The sequence below is a fragment of the Sminthopsis crassicaudata genome, chromosome 1 (assembly GCF_048593235.1).
Source record: "Sminthopsis crassicaudata isolate SCR6 chromosome 1, ASM4859323v1, whole genome shotgun sequence".
Lineage (NCBI taxonomy): Eukaryota > Metazoa > Chordata > Mammalia > Dasyuromorphia > Dasyuridae > Sminthopsis > Sminthopsis crassicaudata.
The window spans coordinates 337792410-337815282 of record NC_133617.1 but is presented as its reverse complement, the minus strand read 5'-3'; the positions used below and the strand labels follow the sequence as shown (position 1 = coordinate 337815282).

Below are 22873 nucleotides of genomic sequence, written 5' to 3'. Positions count from 1 at the left end.
GTTATATTTCTTTTTTAAATTCATTCATTAAATATTTCCCCACTTAACATTTAAAGCAATTTTTAAAATTTGTTTTTAAAATTTTTGAGTTACAGATTTTCTCGCTTTTCTTCACTACAATCCCAATAAAAAGCCACATGTGAAGTTATGCAAAACACTTCCAAAAATCATTTTGTGACAGTAAAAATAAATCTCATACAGAGAGAGAAAGAGAGAGAGAGAGAGAGAGAGAGAGAGAGAGAGAGAGAGATATTGAGAAATGTATTTAGATGCAATCAGTTCCTTCTCTAGGTACAGAGAGGATTTTGCATCATAAGTCCTTCAGAGTAGTCATGAATCATGCATTGCTAAGAATAGCAAAATCATTTATAGCTGATCATCCCAGAACATTGCTATTACTCCATATACAGTACATATCATTTTGTTTGAGTTTATGGAGGATTTTCCAGGTTTTTTTTCTGAAAGCATTCTACTCATCATTTCCCAGAAAACAATAATATTCCATCATACTCACGTGTCACAATTTATTGATGGGCATCCCCTCAAATTCTAATTTTTTCCTTGAGGAGAGAACTGCTATAAATATTTTTGTACATATAGATCCCTTTACTTTTAAAAAATCTCTTTTGGGATTCTTGCCTAGCTGTGAATTTATAGCCCTTTGGGCATAGATCATATCTTTTACTCATTTATCAATTGGGGCATTCTATCATATTTCTTAATGTCTTTTTACAATTGAGGCCTGTAATTGTTTCAGTGAGGAAAATTACACCATTTATCTTTTATGAAATTTTGCTTCAACTTTCAGTAAAATAATTAGTAGATAGATGAGATTATCTTCAAAAATATGAACTGAAAAAGCTTCATGGGCCACTTTTACTATTGCTATGGACCAAAGGACAAAGAAGGACATGAGAAATTTAAGACACAGATGTTCATCCAGAAGGACAACAGAGAAATAGCAGTGCATGCTTCCAAAGAAGAACAAAGTTGAAGCCTTTAGTAGTCCATGCCAAGCTCTATTGCCAAATTTGATTCATTTGCTACAGAAGGGGCAACACAGGTTGCAGAATGTGTGCTATCTAAAGTTTCCATTTCTTCCATTTGTACTTTAAAAAAGAAAATTTTTAATGTTGACCTGAATATCACAAGGATCGGACTAGGTAATATAAATAAAATTATCAAATTGCAATTTAAATGCAATTTAAAAACCATGGCAAAAGTGACAGAATTGGAGAGGAGTACATGGCATGGCAGCAGATGAGAAAATACTTGATCAAGCATATCTGGGAATTTGCTCCTCCTTAAGCCCTTCATGCCCAAGCATAGCTACAGCTGTTACCACTATCAAGAGTGCTCTTCTGGGAAAGTTAAGCAAACTTTTTTATGATCTTGACCCTTATGAACCCTAATGAAAATGTTGTCAGCATAAAATAAAGAAACTAGTAAATTTCATTTGGCATTTGAAACCCATTAACAAAATTACTAGAATGTATATCTTCATATACACTCATATCTATGCAGCACAATATATGTAAATATATATAATATGTATGTAACATATGTACACAAAAATGTGTATATTTATTATATGCCAGATATGTATATATATATAGAGAGAGAGATCAGATACATGTGTATGTGTATATATACATTTATATATACACTGTGATATATGTGTCTATATAGAATTAATAAAATAACATAATTGAATAAAATGTAAGATATATACAATATTTATTTATTTCTAGATATGTTGTATCTCCTAATAAAATATAAGAATTGAAGCTCTTTGAAAATAAGAACTCTTATCATTTTGTGTTTGTTTATCTAATACCAGCACAATGGACAGCTAGTTGGCACCATGAATAAAGTGCTAAGCCTGGAGTTAGGAAGACCTGAGTTCAAATATGGCCCCAGATACTTATTAGCTCTGTGACCCCAGGAAAGTCACTTTAACCCTCAGTTTCTTCCTCTGTAAAATGAACTGGAGAACAAAATGGCAAACTACTCTAGTATCTTTTCCAAGAAAATACTAAAGGGGGTCATGAAGAGTTATACACGACTGAAAACAGCTGAACAACAAAACTGCATTGATTGTGACTCAATCTGAAGAATTATTGTTAATTCAGTATAAATGTCCATCCATTCCATTCATTTCTTTTCCTGTTCTAAGTCAATGCATTTAATGGAGAGGCTACTAAAATTTGCTGCTGCAATAATGTAATTTAGTAATAGCTTAGGTGAGATTTTCACCTGGTCCTTGATGGATTATGCTTTGAAAGCTTCAGAGATTTTATATGGCCCTCTGGCTGAGATGCAACAAAATTCCTTTGCCAAAAATTCAGAAACAATGTTGTAAAATCTGATGCTATTTTCAAAAACTGAAAATGCTTTAAATTTTTCTTATTGAGCTATGTGATTTTCCTTTTCATGAATCCTAGTCTTTAGTTCCAAAACAAGGTTATTTTTTCTTTGTTTTGTTTTGTTTTATAATAGATGATAGCCACCATTTTTTCCATGAGAACTTTTTAAATATTTGAAACTTAGCTAACAAAAAAATTTCTACGTGAATGCTTTAGTATCTTCAATAATGATGCTTCCCATGGTTGTCAGTCTTGTTTGCAAAGAAATTACCGTGGAGTTCCATTATTTTCATGTTACAATCATAAATTACCCTAAAACAATATTAATAACTAAGATGCCAACCATTATAGCAGTGTTGAATGAAGGCCAATGCATCAAGTGATCTGAAAATGGTTCAGAGAGTTTCTTAATTATATTTGCTTAAGATATAAAACTAAATAGAATTTTAAATGTCATTAAGCATAGAATTAAAATTTAGTATCAGCTTCAAAAACCATAAAAAGAGATAAAGACCAAGAAAACATGAGACAAAAGAAGTGGTGTAGGCACTCATGAAATTAAATAATGTTATCTTCAAACAGTCTGTGTTCCTAGTACTTTAATGCACTTTTTTTAGACTTAAAATTATCAACATAAGTCTCATTAAAAATCATTTAGCAAGTAACTATTCTAGGTAGGATACTACCAGATATTTAGGACATGATGAGATATAATAGAGAATCACAGAAATTCAGAGTTAATAGGAGCTTCAGTAGCCAATTAATCCAACCTATGGTATTCTCCCAATTCCTAACCACAGGATGCCTAATACATGTTCATACTTTCCTTTACTTGAAAAACTCCTATAAAGGTGAATTTACTATTTTTGAAGCATCACATTCCATTTCATTATAGTTTTAATGACTAGAATATAAATCCTTATATCAAGTCTATTTTGACTCCTAGAAAATTTAATTCATTGTTCCTAATTTTGAGATGAATCACAAATGTAATTACTGTCATGTGAAAATGGACAGCTTTCCAAATACTTGAAAATATTTATCATGTATCCCATGAATCTTCCTCTTTAGGCTAAAAATCTCCAATCATGTTACAAGATCTTGAGGTCCTTTCTGGTTTTTTTTATTGCCCTTTTCCATCTTTCTAGCTTAATAAAGCCTTCATAAAATGTAATATTCAGAGAATGTTTTGTATAACATGGAGTTGTTTAACCAGAAGAAGAGATCACTTGGGAAAGGCATCATAACTGTCTCTGAAAAATTGTCACCTGGAAAAAGGATTAGATTTATTCAATTGGTCAAATCCAACTAGTCAAAATAAGTAACAATCAATGGAAGTTTCAGAGAGAAAAAATTTGGTTTAATGCAAAGGGAAATGTAAAAATAGCTAAAATGAACTGAGCTGTCCCAACCAGTAATGAGTTTTCTTTCATTACAGGGGGCTAGGTGTCCACTGTTTGGGTATGTTAGACAGAGGATTCTTGTTCAGATAGAGTATGTTGGATAGTCTTTGAGGTACCTGAAATTGTGTTATTCTCTTTCTACTGTTGAATAGCCTGTAATCTATTTAGAGAAACAAGAATCTACATAAATAGAACTAGAAAATGAATAGAAAATCTTATGTATGTTGTGTTGAGTGGTTCAAAAAAACAAGATGTATAAGATTTTAAGGGAGGAAATATTCTGGAATATAGGAGTAGTTACAAATAATGAGTGGTTTGATGCTTAAGGTAATAATATAGAGAGAAGGGAAATGCAAGAAATGTAGCTGAAGAAAATGGCATGACCAAATGCATAGGGGAAAGAATAGGCATTTCATGATAAAAAATCAGTACTTTTGACTGGAATGAGAATTCATATAAAATAAGTTGAAGGTATAAGAAGAAGTTTTGTAGAGGCCTAAAACACCAAGCTAAGAACTCAGATATTATCCTGTAATCATGGAAGAGCCATTGAAGATACCTATGCAGAAAAGAGAATGGTAAAAAACAGTGTTTTAGGAAAATTAATCTGACAACACACTCTATATAGCACGGATTAGAGCAGGGAGAAAAAATATTTACCCCAGCTTTCAAATAAAATCTCAGCATTATATTAAGAGTTAGTATATAGTTTCTAAGATAAGATAACTTTGGTACATTTTTATACATTTTTTTGAATATCAAGCTGCCATTCTTTCTATATCTTGTCAAAATAAAAAGGGAGAGTTTTCCTGCCAAAACCCATGTTTAGAAATAATCATATTCCCTTAATTTTGCTCTTAGATTTTTACTAACACATTCAAAGGTTTTTTATAAATCATTTGAATACTCCAACATAGACAATGTCATTTCTGGATAATAATCAGTTTACTTGGGGGAGGATAGTAACTTCCTCAGGCTTGTAAAAGAAGCATGTGGTAGTACATTATAACCAGGAAGACCTAATATAAATTCCTCAACTTCTGGAAGAGTTATGATAAGCTTTCCCTAATTCCTAATTTATATAGTAAATTCCTAAATTATAAAGGAAAAGCAGGCACTAGAGATAAGGCATACAATTTAATTTTTAGTATATTCTGTTTTTGAAAAATCCCTTTTCATGCTGTTTTATATATTTGAGGTTGCCTTTTATCATAAATTATAATTTAAGTTGAGGCTAAACATATGGAATTAGGGATCTGAGTTTCCAAGATTTGCCAAGATATCAACAGAGCAATAGAAGGTACCTTGAGAGAAAATAGGGTACAGTAAGCTGAGAAGGATAGAAGCAAACAGAGAGAAAGATATATCATTCTGTGTTAAGGCTCAAAGAATCCACTTTGGAACTATTTTAGAGATGACAAGTTTCTCAGGGCAGATAATTTATTCATTCATTTAAAGAATGTTTTTGTAGGGGGGTTTGTTTTTGTTGTTTTGTTTTGTTTTGTTTTTAACATACTACATAAGAGGTACTGTGCTAGACACTGGAAATACAAAAACAAAAATGAAAAGGTTCCTCCTTGAAGGTGCTGGGGAAAACAATATGTTCACAGATTGTGAATACAAAATAAATTTAAAGTAATTTTCAAATAAAGACCATCAACAACTAAGGGAGATCGAGAAGGATTTCATGGGAGGTTGTACTTAAACCAAGCATTGAATGAAGTTAGGGATTCTCAGAAATGGAGCTGAGGAAAGAATACATTGTAGTCATGGAGGACAACCTCTGTGAAGGTATGCAGTAATTTGGGAGGAGGAATTGGAAGAATGATATAAGAAATTGGGAGATAAGTAAAGTTTCAAGTAGGAAATTAAAAAAAAAAAAAAGACTCAGGACAGAGTCTAGTAATACAGTAAAGAATAGGCATATAACTTTTTTCAAAAGCTCTTTTTATAAGATCCTTTTTTACCTCTTATATAACTAGTATCCATTAATTAGTTTTAAGAAAAAGAAAAAGAAACAAGAGATTGTATTTGTGAAATAAAAAGACTCATTTTTTAGCAAAACATGTCCAGGTTATAGAAGGAATAAGTAGCAGGTAACTAAATCAGTGTTTATAAATGCTTGATAAGATCAGCATTCAGATCAGGACTGGGCTTTTGGCACAGTACAAAGGAATATTTGGAGAAAAATACAAAATTTATAATAAGAGGAATGTGTTGCAATTTTACTTCCTCAGAAAGCAATCTTTTGCTTGGTAAATGAGGTAGAAAGGCCTGTAGCTGAGAACATTAAAAAATTATCTTTGGAGAAAGAAATAAAAAGAAGTGGCTTTTTTAAAAACTGAATTAGCTTCTGTTGCTATCTAAAACAGCAAAGAGGCAAGAATTAAACTAAAATGTATTTTTTTCTCCTATTCATGGAAGCTCAGAGAGAAGAGATCACAGTCCTTCAAGAACTGACATTTTCTCCAAAAGCATAGCAAAAGGTATGCTTTTTGCTATGAAATTAGTGATACTGTTCTAAAAAACCCTTGAAGGGCAAGGACTTTTGCTTTTAGTATCTAGCATATTAACTTATATATAGTAGGTGTTTAATAAATAAATTGCATTGAAATGATAGTGAGTCAAACTTTTTAGATGCTAAAACAATAGAAAATCAACATTAATAAATATATCTAGCTGCACAACTCCTTTCTATCCTGATAACTAATGAATATCAAAGAGAGAAAAGGACTTGTAAATCAGTGTTATTCCTTTGTTATCATTTGCTGAGAAGTGGGTTTCAGCTTTCCAAATTGTCTGTAATTTTGAGATATATCTGGTTACAGTGTAAAAAAAAATTACCATCATCTGTACCTCAATGTACCGTAAGTACCCATTTGCCATCATAACTTACCATATGCTCCTTACAAAATACTCATCTTGTTAAAATAGAAAAATTGAGAATAGAATTTAAAATCACATGACCCTAACTCAATTCAATAAAAATTTATTCATACAAAGCACTATGCTGGATGCTTGAGTTACAAAAACAACAAACAGTTCCTACATCAAACAAGTTTATATTCTTCTAAAGGATATTTTTAAGTGATATGGAGAACCAGAGGACATTAAGAAGAACAACTAAAATAATTAAAAGAACAAGGGAAAAGAGGGTGATGAGTTAACTGTGATAGAGGAAAGAACATCAGATTATTTCTAATAAGAGGGTCTAAGAATCTGAAAAAATATTATTATGTACCAGAGGCATAATCAGTAAATTAATACAGAAAAAAATAAATATCAGATAAATAAATATAAAATAATATAAATAGAGAGGATGCACTAAAAATGTTTCTTTAAAGGTTGGAATATAAGCTGAATATAAAAATTCTAAGTTTCAAAGGTAAAAAAGGAGTGGCTATCAGGAATTTCAAGATTATTCCAAATTATTGGCAGTGCAGTGCCAACTTCATGAAACAATTAATAAGCTAATTTGGATGAAATATTGAATGGTAAAAGGCCTAAACTTGAGATAGTGAATTCATAACTATAAAGAAGAAAATGTATATGAGAACAAGTATGATGGTAGAATCAACAAAGATTCATAACTGATTGGGTATAGGAAAATGTATGAGAGGGGAAAGAGACTGGAATGGCTGAGTTTGAAAACCTGATTATGGAGGATTCTAGGAAGATGGTAAATCAGAAAATTCCATGCTCTTCAGAATTCCCTCCACAAATGAAATAAAATTGTGCCTCAGAATGAACATTTAAAATAAATAAGAATTGAAGCAGAACAGTGGTCCCCTGGGAAAATGGGAAGATCTGAAGAAAAATATCAGGATGGAAATTTGGCTGCTGTGAAGTGTAAATACCTCCAGGGTAATTCCACTGAAACAAGCTGTGAGCCCTGGAGACAGGTTGAGAGGTAGCCTTGGCCTCAAACACAGGCATTTTTACTTCTTAGACTGTTTGGGACAGATAGAGAGAACTTCTCCTGACAAAGAACACCAGCCCAGATTTGCTGAGAATATATGGCCATGAGTGATAAGGAACCAGCACATACCTGGTGAGTAAAGAAACAGTGAGGCAGGAATGCTGCTGTCTTCAGATACTTACAGGAGCCTAGATTTAGATTTCTTGATTTGGGATTAAATGGTCACCTACCCAAAAAAGAAAATCTGAGAAGAACTTTTTTAAAAAGACTTTAAAAATAAAATGAGAAAGAATGAGAGAAAACTGAAGGGAAAAAATTACAATTCAGAAAAATCATGATTATATAAAGAAGGTCAACCAATCAGAAAAGGAGATCCAGAATCTTAAGAAAATGACTCCTTCAATATGAGCAAGGGAAAGCCAGCAAAAAAAGTTATAAAGAAACCTGGAAATAATAAACAGACATTCAATGAATTTCTGGACTTAAAGAGATTTGTTGAAAAAAACCCTTTACTTAATAGGAAATTTAACATATAAGACCTAAGAGAAATATAAGGTAAACAGCAAAGTATCAAAGGCATTGATGTGGACAAATCATTTATGTTTTATATATAGAAAAATAAACCATATGTCTAACATTGTTATTAGAAATTGGGTAGTTCAAAAGAAATATTAAGTTTTTAGCTGTGTATGATATGATTCTTAAAAGCAAAACCATATAGGAAAAGGTAAAAAAGAGTATGTTATACAAATGAAGTGGGAGAGCAAAAACTGACACATAGCAAACAGATGGAGGAGGAGAGCTGGTAGTTCTGGAACTCTACTCTCATAAGGAAAATATTAGAGAGGGAATAATCTATCTATATTTAGAAGGGGATAAAAAGTTTCTAAATTCACAAAGAAACAAGAGGGAATAAGACTAAGATAAGAGGGGGTGAATAGATTAATGGGAATGAGAGAATGAGAGAAAGGGTGGGAAGACACTATAATGGAAGGCTTCTTAAAGAGGGAGATCAGGATAGGCTAAGTAATACAGGACAAGATAATGGGTAGAAGTAAATCAAAGGAGTCATGAAGAATAGAAAATAAGAGACACATATAAACATAATATTGATGGAAAAAGCAGGAAAAATCATTGATCTTAGACAAAGTTAAAGCTAAGATAGATTTACTCAAAAAAGAAAATTCGGGAAATCATACTATTTGCCATCCATATTAATCAATATTGTTTTAGATTATTTAAAATAAGTAGATAGAATGAAGTTGGATTACTGCTGTGTTGGAGAAAATAATGAGTTGGTGAATCTAGAAAAATATGAAAAGATTTTGACTTATAAAGTGTGATGATATCCACTTTCAGAGAAACAGAGGACAAACAAGCATGTTAAGGTCTTAAATGAAGTAATATAAATCAATTCATCTAGAAAATTCTTTCCAAAGGAAATACATAGAATCATTCAGAAAGAAAAGCAAACATTTGAGCATTTAGTACCATTATTATAATTACCAGGGGTAAAGACAGATAGATTCTAGAAGCTAGTTTCCTGTTAAGATTTTGTCTTTGGAAATAATTTTCTAGTGGAATTGATTTGAATTGTGAGATTTCATTTCTCTTGGGTAATTCTTAGTAATTACTAACATATTGATTATTTTCTTAAAAACAGACCAATGTTTTTGTTCTTTTTTTCCTAACACAGGTAACTTAGTAGATGTTTAAGATATTTATCAAACACCTTAGTAGAGGTATTTGGAAGGAGAATGGAAAATACTAGTTAAAAATAATTAACCAAATTTTGAAAAATTGTCTTGCATTTTCAAAAATGAAAAATTGGAGGGGCATCTTTCATGCCTTCACAGGATAAGTAGGATGAATGATTTCAATTTTGTTTTGGATTTGTCCCTAAGAGAAAATGTCATAATATTTTTATTACATTGACTTGAAAGAGATGAAATTCAAGTGTACTCCATCTAATAATCCTATATACAGAACTCTATTGGGTTTATTTCTAATATTCAAATGGTAGGTGTAGAATGTCAAATATCTAGATGAAAAATTGAAAAATTAATAAAGCCATTAAATCCAAATATTTAATGACTTTATTTTTTCAATTTAAAAAAAAATTTCATCTAGATATTTGACATTCTACCCTACCACTTTTTTCTTGACATATTTAATAATGTCATTTTGCATCATATTTTTCATGCTGCTCTCAAAAAATTTATAAGAATATTAATATAGTTTTAATCATAGTTTTTTTTTTAATATAAGGAAAAGGCCTTTGATCAATCAATTTGCAACTATCTAAAAAAAAAAAACTACAAGATAGCAATTAGCTTGATCTTATTAAAAATAAATTCTACAAGACCAACTTAATTTTTTTTTATGATATACCATAATAAGCCAAGGAAGCAGTAATCACAATAATGTATCTGGACTTTTGGAACAATGGTCTTAGTAGATGATCTAGGAAGAAATGAACTAAAAATTGAATGTAAATCATTGATTTTGTACAATTCTTTTAAAAAGACATGATGCCAAGTTGTATTAATTATGACATATAGAATCTTGAAAGAAAATCTACAGTTTAAATCCTTATTAAAATGTCATGTGAAGTTTAGGTCTGCATTTTTAAGTGATATGGAAAACCAGAGGACACTAAGAAGAACAACGAAAATAATTAAAAGAACGAGGGAAAAGAGGGTGATGAGTTAACTGTGATAGAGGAAAGAACATCAGATCATTTCTAATAAGAGGGTCAAAGAATCTGACAAAATATTATTATGTATCAGAGGCATAATCATTAAATTAATACAGAAAAAAATAAAGTAATAAACTATCACATTCAATTTTCCCAAAAGACAAAGGCAGCCTTAGAGAACTGCTGAACAGAAATTTCCAATTTATCTCAGACTTTCTTTATCTGAGAAATACACACAATCCAAATCTTCTAGGCATCCTGGAGACCAAACTGCAAAACTACCAAATTCCCAAAGCTAAAGAATAAAAACTTAGTCTTAAGCAGGCCATTTTTTAAAACCATAGAACCTATCAGAAATAAAATTCAAAATATAGCTTCTTAAAGCTCTTTCTTAAAGAAATTCAAAGGGACAGAGATTCATACTGTTTTTGAAAATCTGGACAAAAATCATCTCCATCTTACAGTTTATAGAGTTCAAGAACAAAAACAAACTCTATCAGTCAAGATTTAAGGAAGGTTGTTCTTTGTCCTTCGTGCATGAAGAGAACCCTGACATCAGGGAGGTGATGCCATGACATACAAGTAAATTGGATTTAAGGGAGGGAGTGCTATGCAAAATTAGCCTCATTCCCTTCCCTGGAGTCATCTGTATCCAGTGGAAAGATGTTTAAATCATCAAAGAGAACAAAACTAGAATAGAAATTTTGAACACATCCTAGAAAATCATTTCTCTAAACCATTCAGTACAGAGAAGAAAGGAGGAATATATTTAATTGAATTAAGCAAAGGGCCTGTTGTTCTTACTGAAGATATTACTCTAATCAGTTTCAGAGAGGATTCTTGCCTGGACTAATTATACCTGTTCCTTTAGGAATTTATTAGACCTTAAAATAAGCAGGAAAAAAAACAGATTTTCTATTCAAGGCATTGTTTCCTCAGAATAAATTAAATGCAGATTTTTTTTTACTCAGATGAGATCAAGAACTTTAGATAGACACTGAAATATATGATTTTTTAATATTTCTAAAATGGAATTAGGTGAGGGTTAGGTTAGAGGAGTGAAGATTCATTTATAAAGATCACTAATTCTAACTGGTATTTATGAAAGAAAATGGAAAAGTAGTGAAGAATTCAGGTTCTCTTAAGCAAGTACATAGGCTTCTTGCCTAGGCTAATAGCTGATCTCATCTCTAGGGGAAGAAAGTAATTCCTCTCCTAGAACTCCAAGAGTATCCCAAAAGAGCAAAAACCCAAAGAAAAAGGGTATAATTGTTTTCATCTCTCTTAGGGACCACCGAAAGGAGGAATTTCCTTCTGACTCAGTCATCAAAAATCAACACAATCTCACAGGCACATCAATACATGGGAATCATGAACCAGAGGAGAACTTCAGCATCATCCTAAAGTGCTGTAGAATTCTTCAATTCAGAGCCATTGGGCATATTTAATTCCATAGAAAATTCTCCTTTCTTCCAAAGATCCATGCTTTTTTATCAAAGGGATTGGGGGACCTAGTGATCTTCCCTCAACCCATGCTACAATTAAATGATCTGTGAGGAGTGTGTGAGAATATGTAGAGCTGTAATTGCTATTTGTATAGAGATTTAGTTTTAAATGTCATCTATGAAGAGACTTTTCTTGTCAAGCTGAAAAGAAGATAAGAAAGGGTTTGTCTAACCTTTATATCATGAATAATTAAGAAGAGACTTTAATGGGTATCTTGTGGGAACTGAGTGGTGGGACTGTTTTCCAAAAATAAAGAGTTAAAGTGTTGGTGAGAGGTATCTCTGGCTTTGATCTGTGCTAAGATGTTGTAAATAATTATTTATGTCTATGGTATTAATGTTATTCAATTAATGAACCAATAACAATGATGTTTATTAAAGTCTATAAGATCTGGGCAACTAGGTGGTGCAATGGATAGAGCAGCAGCTCTGAAGTCAGGAGACCTGAGTTTAAATCTGGCCTCAGACACTTAACATTTCCTGACTGTGTGACCCTGAGCAAGTCACTTAACCCCAATTGCCTCAGAGAGAAAAAAGTCTATGAGTTTAGGGACTTTGATACATAGAAGTAATTAACTGTTTATGGGTATTTTTCCCCCAGTTGATTGTATAAATTATATTTAATAAAATTAGGTAGTGGTTCAGAGTTTTAATCAATAAGAAAGTTACAAATTGAACAAATTATACTTAAAGTGAATTAGTAATTCAGAACTTTAATAAAAAAGTAGTTACAATTTTATTAATCAATAAAGAAACATACAAATACATTCCTGAAATATTTTGGATTATGAGAATGAATGGTAACAAATCAAGCCAGCTTAAGGGGGTGATCATCTCATATAAAAGACGTTAATCTAAACACACACAAATCATATGTTAAGTGAATTAGTTATACAAAATGGTGTGAAATCCAATTGAGAGAAAGAAATTATTACTGACTAAGGGAGATCAGGAATGGTTTCCAAAAATAAGTGGGAATTCAATCATGCTTTAAATAATGGTAGAAAATGATCAAGTCAAGGATGAGACAAAAGATGTTCACAGCAGAGGGATTAATATGAATGAAAGTAAGAAGGCAAAAATCAAATCAACAATAATTTTTTAATAAACAAATTTATTTTTAACATTGACTTTTAAAAAATTTGACGTAGTAAATTTCCTCCCACATATTAAGAAGGTAAGCAATATGATATCAATATATATGTGACATCATTCAAAACATTATAAACCATTCAACAAGAATATATTAAACATGTACACCTAGGGATTCAAAGAACTATGCATCCTAGGAATACAAAGAAAAGCAAATGACATTCCCTATTCATGAAGAGCTCACAGTCAAATGGGGAAAGTCACATACAAATACCTATATGCAAATAAGATATATATACAGCATAAATTGAAGGTTTATATAAAATTATATGAAGATTTATAAGATTACATGAAGATTTATAACATATAGAGAGAAAATATTAAAATTAAGACGAATCAGGAAAGCTTCCTGAGAGATCAGGATCTTTAGCTGATACTTGAAGAAAATAGGAGACAGATTAGAAAAGAATCCCAGGCATGAGGGACCCAACATGCTTGGATTTGGAAGATATAAGTATCTTGTTTAAGGAACAGCAAACAAGTAAATCATAAGGAGTCCTTAAGATGCAGATTCTAATCCAGTTTGGAGAGTGTGAACATTGTGAAGAGAAAGACATGATCTTAAACTTAGAAAATTAGAGTAGACTCCAGAATTTCTAAAGTTGCAACTTATATTAGGTTTTATAAATTGTATTCCATTTATTACAATAAGCTCCAGACAAAGTACAATTTTAAAAAATACAACATTGCTGCATACCGCTCCTCAGTATCTAGAAGAAAAAAAACACAAAAAAAAGGAAAAACATAGCCCCAGTCAGTTTTTTTTTTTATTTTTTCCCTTTCACAGGGTGATATGATTAAGAATTTAATGTTATGCTTTTAATATCTGGAATGTCTACTTTTATAAATTCCCAAAGTAAAGCATTTTCCTTTAACTTGTCAGTCCTTGATACATTATTATGCAGATGGATTGTATTCTGCTCCCCCAGAAGCTGTATTTATAAAATATTGAACTCATATTTTTTGCCTAGAAATTTCTCCATTCCTTCCCATCTGATTTAAAGGTTTCGTTTTTTCTCCTTTCATGGCTCCCATAGTAGCTTGATAATGCTTTTGATCAATTCTGCAGCAGCAAATCAGTAAAACTCTCAAGCTTCTTTGATTTTTTTAATTAGCATTTTTCTGAATTTCATTAAGTGATATGAAGGCTGAAAATACTCTTTTTGGAATACTAAATATGCTAAATAACCATAGTTAATTTCTAACTGATATTTGTTCTATTTTGCCAAAAAACTAAAGTGTCTATTACATAAATATTTCAAGGAATCTTTACTAAGAGGGTAACAGAATAAATGAAAAGATTGAAGTGCATTTGATTTTAAAACCTATTTGTATAAGATTTTGCTATATGCTAGGAAATTCCTTCTAGAATAATCAGTAAAAGTAAAATATTTTGAGGTAAAGAAAATAATAGTCAAGACTTCAGAAAGTTTTAAACCTGACCAATTTGGTGACAGTGACTAGTTTCGTGCTTAGACGAAACTAAAACCTCTTCGGCTTCACTGTCTCTCTTTAAAGTAGAAATTGGTACAGTCTCTGTTATATAGATAAACTATCACTTTTATTCAAGGTGTCAATATAGCTATGAAAGGGATCAATTATCCTCATTTCCTCAGGATTATGTTATACTGGACATATTTGCCTTTCTAGTATTCTAAAGGATGAATCTTTCTCAGAATTTTGCTACTTTTAATATAATAGTCTATTCTCCCAATCTAGGAGAACTCCTATAAAATAGGGGAAACATAATATGATATTGATGACAGTGGGTCTAACAGTGAGCAAAATGATATCATTTTGCTCAATAATTTAATGTATTTTTATCATAGACTTATAAATGCTGGTGGATTCATTTAAATCAAGGTCTAAAATAAGATCAATAAAAGTTCTATTGAATATTTTACAAAGATTTTAGTCTTATTCATTGTGATTTGACTTTCTACTTAATCCCTCTTATTAAAAAAAAAAGTTAAAATGAAACCCAAATACTATGATCAAATAGCATTAGCTCTAACATTTTTCCATTTTAAAATAAATATTTGGCTAAGAAATATTCCCAGGTTTCCAAAGGGGTTAGTATCCTTAATATTAACCTATTGTTTTAGGATAGTGATCAGATGCTTAGCTAATAATCATTCATCTTTTATTATAATTTTTAAAAATCTTCAGAATTCCAGATAGAAAGCCATTAGTAAATTTAAAGCAAAAAAAAGACTATCCAGCTGTCAAGAAAAGTAATTAAATTTTTCTTTACCACAAAGGAAACAATGTATAATTAATGAGTGAGAATTCACTCTCCTGAGTTTCCTTTCTTGATAATAGCTTATACTAATAATACACTGTAAAATTGTTTTCCTCTCATAGTTTTTCCTGAATGAAGCAGAGATAATGCTCCCTTCAGATTTCAACACATCAAATTCAAGTCTCCCTGACTCAACTGACCACAAGTCTCAGAATACACAAAAGTATTTTTTCCTGCCTGTAAGTATATTTTATTTCTTTTTATATCATATTATGCTTCACTCTATGTATATTAGGTTGTATCCATTTATGCTAAGTGGTATTGGAACTATAGTTCCAAGTTTTAGCTTAAGAGGAAATAAATATATCAAAAGATTATGTGTGTGTGTATCAGAGTTTCTAGTTTTATTGTCTCTGAATTGTCTTTTAAAATGAAATAGGCAATGTCTAATACCTTTTTAAAATGATAAGCTCATCCAGAAAGTATATTTCAAGTGAAATTTGTTTAAAGACAAATATAGATAGATAGGTACACAGATACACATACAAAAATGTATTAAGTGAAAAGACCAGCTTAAGGCTATTTCATGAAAGCTAGTAACTTTTAGTTTAAAATCAGAAGTTTTGGTTTTTAATTGTGGCTTAAAAATAGGCAAGTCAATATCTCAGACATCTCAACACCTTCCTCAGTTTTATAGATTCATATCCAAAAAGAATCATTTAGTCCATTGCACAGATGAAAAAATAGAGGTTACAAACGGCTTGTCTATCATCACAAAGATAATATAAGTGGAGGAACTAGGATTTGAATTCAGGTCCCTAGACACTAAAAGAAACCATATACTTGAAACATCTTGTAACTCTTAAAGCAAAATAAAAATATCACCTATCTTTATTTATTTATTAGTTTATCAATTGTTCTATGTAGCAGACTAGTTTTCCAACTTAGCATATAATCTCTTTGAGGACAGAAACAATATCTTATAGTTTGTCATTATTCTTCCTAAATTCCAGCTCCAGATACTTTCTTATATACATATCTTCAATAATTTCTAGCCAGTTGATACATTGTAACCAATGATTTGAACATTCTGTATTTCAAATTTAGCATTATTATAACCTCATAAGAAAAGAGTTCCTTCAAATATTAAAGAATATGTGATATCATTGATGTAGAACTTTCCTTATATGAATCTTCCACAGAGTACTGAAGTGCTGAAGCCTTTCCTCCAAATCTTTTTTTTTTTTTGAAAGAGAGGCAAGGATATTTCATGATTTTCAATGTGACATTTGAGCAGTCCATTTGTTAGAGTTCAGTATCACTAGATAACCAATCCAACCTTCTTTTCCAGTTATATGTGGCCTCAATATGCTGAAGCCTACTTATATTTATTATGAATCTTTCTTTGACTTTAGATTCACCTGTAGCTAAGATTCTTCTTAAATCAGATTTTTCATGATTCATAGCTATGGACTTTATTGTACTAAAGGAAAAAAATAGAAATTGTTTCCTAGTTAAACACTCTTTTCCCCTGGAAATGATTTATTCCAAAAAAGAGATATTAAATATTTCATTTTAAATACTGACCATTGACTAGATCATACAGAAAAACCTGATTTGATTCTCACCTTACTTTGCAGACTATTTTCCTAGGTATCAATTTTAAACATTCACATTGTGTTTTTTTGTGATATTCATTCCTCATTTGGCTCTCTTTTCAGTCTCCTTTGCTTGGTCATTATAAATGTTTTACCCTTTAACTCTGGTCAACCCTTGAGGCTCTGTCTTACACAGTGCTCTCTTCTATCTCTATATTCACTCAACTTTCTACCTTTGTACTTGATATCTTCCCTGCAAGAACCAACTAGCTGCTTATCTGTACCTCTTAAAATACTGAGCACCTTCAACACTTAAGTCAGAATCTCTATTTCATAGCAATCTGTCTGTATCTCCCTGGTTGATACTTCTCTATCCTCAAATTATAGAGCATTTTTCTTAGCTATGTAATCATGATATCTTTAGAATTTACATTTAAAGAATGTAAACTCTTAGAGGACTTGGTCTATATTTTTTGCTTCCCCAATGCCTGGTATGGTGACAGTTGTATAGAAGACACATAATGAATATTGGTGAATTGAATATAGACAGATCCATTGTAGGAAGCTATTGTAGTATAATAGGAAGGACCCATGACTTGAAATTAGAGCTAGAATTCAAGTCTTAACTTCAGCATTTACTATCTATGGATCATAAGCCATTTAGCACCTAAACTCAGTTTTCTCATATGTAAAAAAAAAACAAAAAAAAAAAAAAAAAAAAAACTAGATGATGTTATATGTACAAAATAAACAATTGTTATATGTATAATAAACAAAGTAGTTGGAGGAAGGAAACAAACATTTACTAAGCACTTATTTTGTCCTAAGCCATTTATAAATATCATCTCATTTGATCCTCACAATAACCATAGATGTTGGGAGGTAGGAAACTGAGGTAAATAAACATGAAGTAACTTGCCTAACAACAAAGTAGTAGAGTTAAAATTAGATCTTCTTGACTACAGGCTTTGCCTTCTACCTACTGTACTATTTAGCTGAGGCTTAAATGCTTTGCAAACGTTAAAATGCCATGCAAACATGTGAGTTGTCATAATTTTATCCATAACTGAAATTATATATTTGTGATCTAATATATAAAGTCTACTTCTTATGCTTAGTATCTCTTGCACTGGGGATAAATAACTGAACTTTCCAAGTTCTCATTTTCTTCCATAAGTTAAGAGTCTATAATAGATGTCTTCTGAAGTCCTATGATTTTTTGACCATTATTATCAAACATTTGATTTGAAGTAGTGGGCATAATCCTATTTATTTTATTTATGAAAAGTATTGGGACAACAGAGTTCATCTTGATGATCCAACACAGAGAAGATCATATATGTTGATTTAGCACCTATCCTGGTGTTTTGTATGGAATAAATACTCAGCAAATGTTTGTTAAATTGTGTAATATTGCATTTGATGTTAAAATTCTACATGACCAACCTTAGAGGTAAGCCTGAAGTCAGGATAAGGTCCAATTCTGATATCTTGACCCAACCCTAAGATTTAAAAAAGAAAAGGGGGGAAAAAAGAGTGATTAATACTGTACTTGAAGGATATTTTGACCCCTTCTTTAAATAAATAGCTAATTGATTTGTGTTAATTTCTATCATTTAAAAAATGATAGAACATTAGCAGCATGCCTATATAGACACAGCAAAGAGAACACTTGCACTTAGTTTCTAATCCTAAATTATAATGAAAATATTCCTGTATTGAAATCAATTTTAAAAAGAAAAAGTAGCTTGACTGGCAAGGAACATTTCAAAATTGGTCCAGCTAATATTTTTAGATGAAATTTGGCAGAACATGATTGCTATTACTTAGAGAAATTATGACCTCATTTTAAATAAAAGCAAAACATTAGAGGCCCAAGTTGGTGGGAATGATGGGAATGAAAGAGAGAGCATTAGGGAATTATAGAAGTTAAAATTCAAATTTATTCTGTCTTAATAGTTATGCTAAAATAAAATCACTTAAATGATTCATAAACCAAAATGGGGGCTTACAAATTGTCCCAATCTGTTGTAGCCATTTTGGAGTTTTCATGAATTAACAGATTAAGCTAGTATTGCTAAAAGTAATGGATTTTACTATAGAGAAATTGTGGTGTTACTCTTTTATGGCAAAAAAATTTTTAGGGCAAAAGATAAGTCAAAGGCAATCTATTCTAGCCTATATGAATTGAATATGAAGATATTCTGTTCAACATAGTAGAAAAGTGATCTGACTTTGGTTGGCTACATCCTATGATATAGAATCTAATATGCCTCAGGCAGCCCATTCTGCTTTTGGCTAGCCTTGTCAAGAATTTTAGGAAGTTCCTTAATATCAATGGGCCTTTATTACCTTGTCTATAAAATGAGTGACTTGAATTAAAGCTAGTCTTAAATTTTTATTTCAAATAAATTAACTTTCAAAATTCATCCAAAGTGAGCCTCAGTATTGGAAAAACTGTGTGAGATATTTTTAAAAACAGGGACATTCCTGGACTCCCACAATTCACAGTTCCCAATAATTGACCACTTGATTGGACTTTTCAAAAGATCAGCCTCATTCACAACTTTTCCTTATAATATAATATAGAACTATATAAACATGAGCAAAGAGAGAAAGAATTATACCATCTAGCTATTACTTTTCAAGAGCTAAATCTTTCCTGCCACTTTTTTGTATGCCCAGAAAACTTCATTATGAGACTTTAATTATACTCTTTTCTCTTTCTTATATCAGGGCAGTTGTAATGTATCAGGGTTAGTTACTCCTAAGGAGGTTGTAAAAGAGAAAAAAAGCTACTTTTTTTAAAGTAGCTTTGGCTTAGGCTATCTTAGGATACACTTCTCCTCTCCATTTTTAATTCAAGTTGGTGAGACTTATATTTATCTCCTGATAGGCAATTCTACTTATCTTTACAAAAGATTTGTATTGAGGAAGAGGATAGGATCTGGGAGTGTCCAATCTGACTTTTCTCAACTAAAAATTGAGAACAAATGGTATTAAATGATTATTCTTCCTAATATATTAGATACTTCATTTTATGAAATCAATGGAAAGAACCACAGATGAGAAAACTTATAGTTTAATATCTTTGTTATATGGTCGCAATAAAGAGAGGACAAATAAGTGATGAAGAGAAGTTTAGAATTAGAGAAAAAGAAATCTGCTTTCAAGATTAAAAGTGTATTATATAATAAATATTTTAGACATTCACAATTTCACATTTATTATTTTGTGTTATGAATTATGTTGAAAGTTTTCACTAGCATTGAATTCCCCCAGAATTAGTCTTTTTTCACCTAATACAGAACATTAGGTTGCTCATAGTATAACTAGGCCATGGATATATCAGGATATGATAAAGGATCTTACCTTATCTTACCTTATCCTACTGATAAAAAAGTGTTTCTTGTCCTTGTGTAGAATTGATATTAATCTATATCCCACCAGAAGCAGAAAGATTTATTATCAGAAAGAAATAGAAGATAATAGTGGGAGCAAATTATTGATGTGTACAATAGATATTTTCTCTAAAATCCTAGACAACATTCTCAGTTAAGTAGAGGGGGTATTATTTTGGAGAGAACATAAGGTGAATTAAATAGAGAATCAATTTAAGAAAAAGTAAAAGAGTCTTGCTTCAGTGAGGGCCTAGCTAAGACTGGAAACCAAGTTTTCCTGACTCCACAGGCAGCTTTCTATCCACTGCTTCTCTTCAGCATGTTCCTTACTGAAAACAAATTGACTTGGTATGTAGAAGTTGTTGTGGCTGTTGTTTTTTAGTTGTTTATTTGTTTGCTTTTTAAATACCCAGAAAATGTTTTCAGAATTGATGAAAAAGTTTCCACAAAATTAGATTTATTTTTCCCATTAAATAAATGTTTAGTAATAAAACCAAAGCTAATCTAAAAGAATCACTTAGTAATTTAGTATGGTAATTATGTGTTTCAAATACATATTGTATTAAATAATTATAAGTCATTTGAAAAAAAAATCTATTAAGCTAAGATTTCATTGTACCATTTTAAAATACTATAAAAGAAAAACTCTTTACTGTGTCAGTAATTAGGAATAGGCAATATGATATACTTATCCACAAATAATAATGAATATTATATTACATAATTATATATATAATTGAAAATTGAGAAGCTGGACACTTGGTTTCATCCCATCACAACTAATTTGCTCTTTTGTTTTCTAAGATTCAGGTAACTTCTCCCCACAACCTTCTCTGATACCCCAGCTAAAAGTCTTCTCTCCATAAATTTTCCTTGTACCATACTTATTGATTTATACTGTATTTTGTATACCCTCCAGTTGAATGTAAGTACTATCACAGAAGAGACCTTTTCAGCTTTATCTTTGTATCCCCAATACCTAGACCAGTGTCTTATACATAATAGGAATTTGGTAAATATTTATTGAATCAAATATTGCTTTACAAGGCAGACTCAATAGTATTTGCCACCAAATATTTAGAAATATTTTAGTCAAAAGCAATATGTATTGAAAAAGACTTCAAACTAAGAACATCTAAGAAGAGAAAAACTGGAATGGTCAGAAAGTCCCTGAGTTCTAGATCTGCCTTTGACACATACTGTCTTTGTGACTATAGGCAAGGAATTTTAACTACCAATATTCTAGGTAATTCCCTAAGATTAGAAGAAACCAAAGTTATCAATCACTAGATTAGAGGGATTCTTTATTGCTATGGAAACAATTGCCTCCTACCCAAAACAAACAAGAAACCATCAACAGTTAAACCGGTTTTCAAGCTTCATTTGGTGTCAGAACAAGTTTTGTGGATATAGTGATGGTTCTCATGGTTCCTAACTTATAGTATTTTTCATTTCAATTAAATAGGCACCATTCTGAAATAGGTTAAATTTTTACTGGAATCATTAAAATGTCAACATTTCCACAGTCTTTAGGACAGGCATCATTTAGTTGCATCAGGAGAAAATTCTTCATTCAGCTTAGACCAGATCTGCACTAGTCTGCAGACTGAGGGATAAAATGTTATTGACTGAGATGTCAATCTTTGATGAGAATTATAGCTACATGAGGTTTGGAAGCTGACAGAATAATGATGATAGTGAGATTTAATTTGTTCTGATTTTTCAAATCAGATCTTAAATGTGTTTCTTTTTTTGTTTTGTTTTATTTTCCCCATTTCTAGTACTTCATTTACAGCTGCATTCTGGGCTTGATATCCTGTTCTGTTTTCCTACGGATAAACTATGAATTGAAAATGATAATCATGCTGATTGCACTTGTGGGTTACAATATCATCCTCTTACATACTCATGCCCCTATACTTGATGAATACAGTAAGCTTCTAATTGGCAGGTAGGTTGCCTTCTGTTTACATGAAGTCTTCTCAATAGTGAATGTTAAAAATAAAATCTAGTAGCAGCTAAATGAAAAATGGGAAGATGATTGTTATTATTCTACTGTTACAATGCAGTAATTGTGGGAATTGAAGACATCCTTGAAAATCATTTATGAAAGTGTTTACACAGTAATTACAGTGGAACTTAAAGGAAATTGTTTGAAGGGAAAGTTTACATAAGTTTTTGTTACCAATATGCCCCCAAATACATCTGTATAATTGCCATGAGTCTTAGTCATTTGAATTATGATTTAGTATTATGCAGCACTTTGAAGAGATTTCCTACAAGGTGCTAAGGCTGAAAAAAATAGAATATAAAATTTCTTCTACACTAAGGAATTGGGGGAAGGGAACTGGACTTCATTTGTTCTTACTGGTCTTAATATTATTCCAGAAAGTTACTTTAGAAAATTATCTATTTTCACTCATATCTTCCTGCACACTCACTTTTTTCATATTATGTTTTATTCTTGTTGGAAGAAATATCCTCACTGGGAAGTACATTAATACACTACAATTTGTTTAACCATTTAGCCATTTAGTAGACCTCTATTTTATTTACAATTCTTTGCTACCACTAAATATGCTTCTATAA

At 31.1% G+C, this 22873-nt stretch overlaps 1 protein-coding gene across 1 annotated transcript in view; it reads left to right on the top strand.

Annotated features, from left to right (window-relative positions):
• Positions 1-22873, top strand: part of ADCY2 (adenylate cyclase 2) — a 589713-nt gene that overhangs the window by 511066 nt on the left and 55774 nt on the right. The window contains 2 exon segments of the mRNA XM_074279140.1: positions 15408-15524; positions 22066-22235. Of these exon segments, the coding sequence (XP_074135241.1) occupies positions 15408-15524; positions 22066-22235 (287 nt within the window).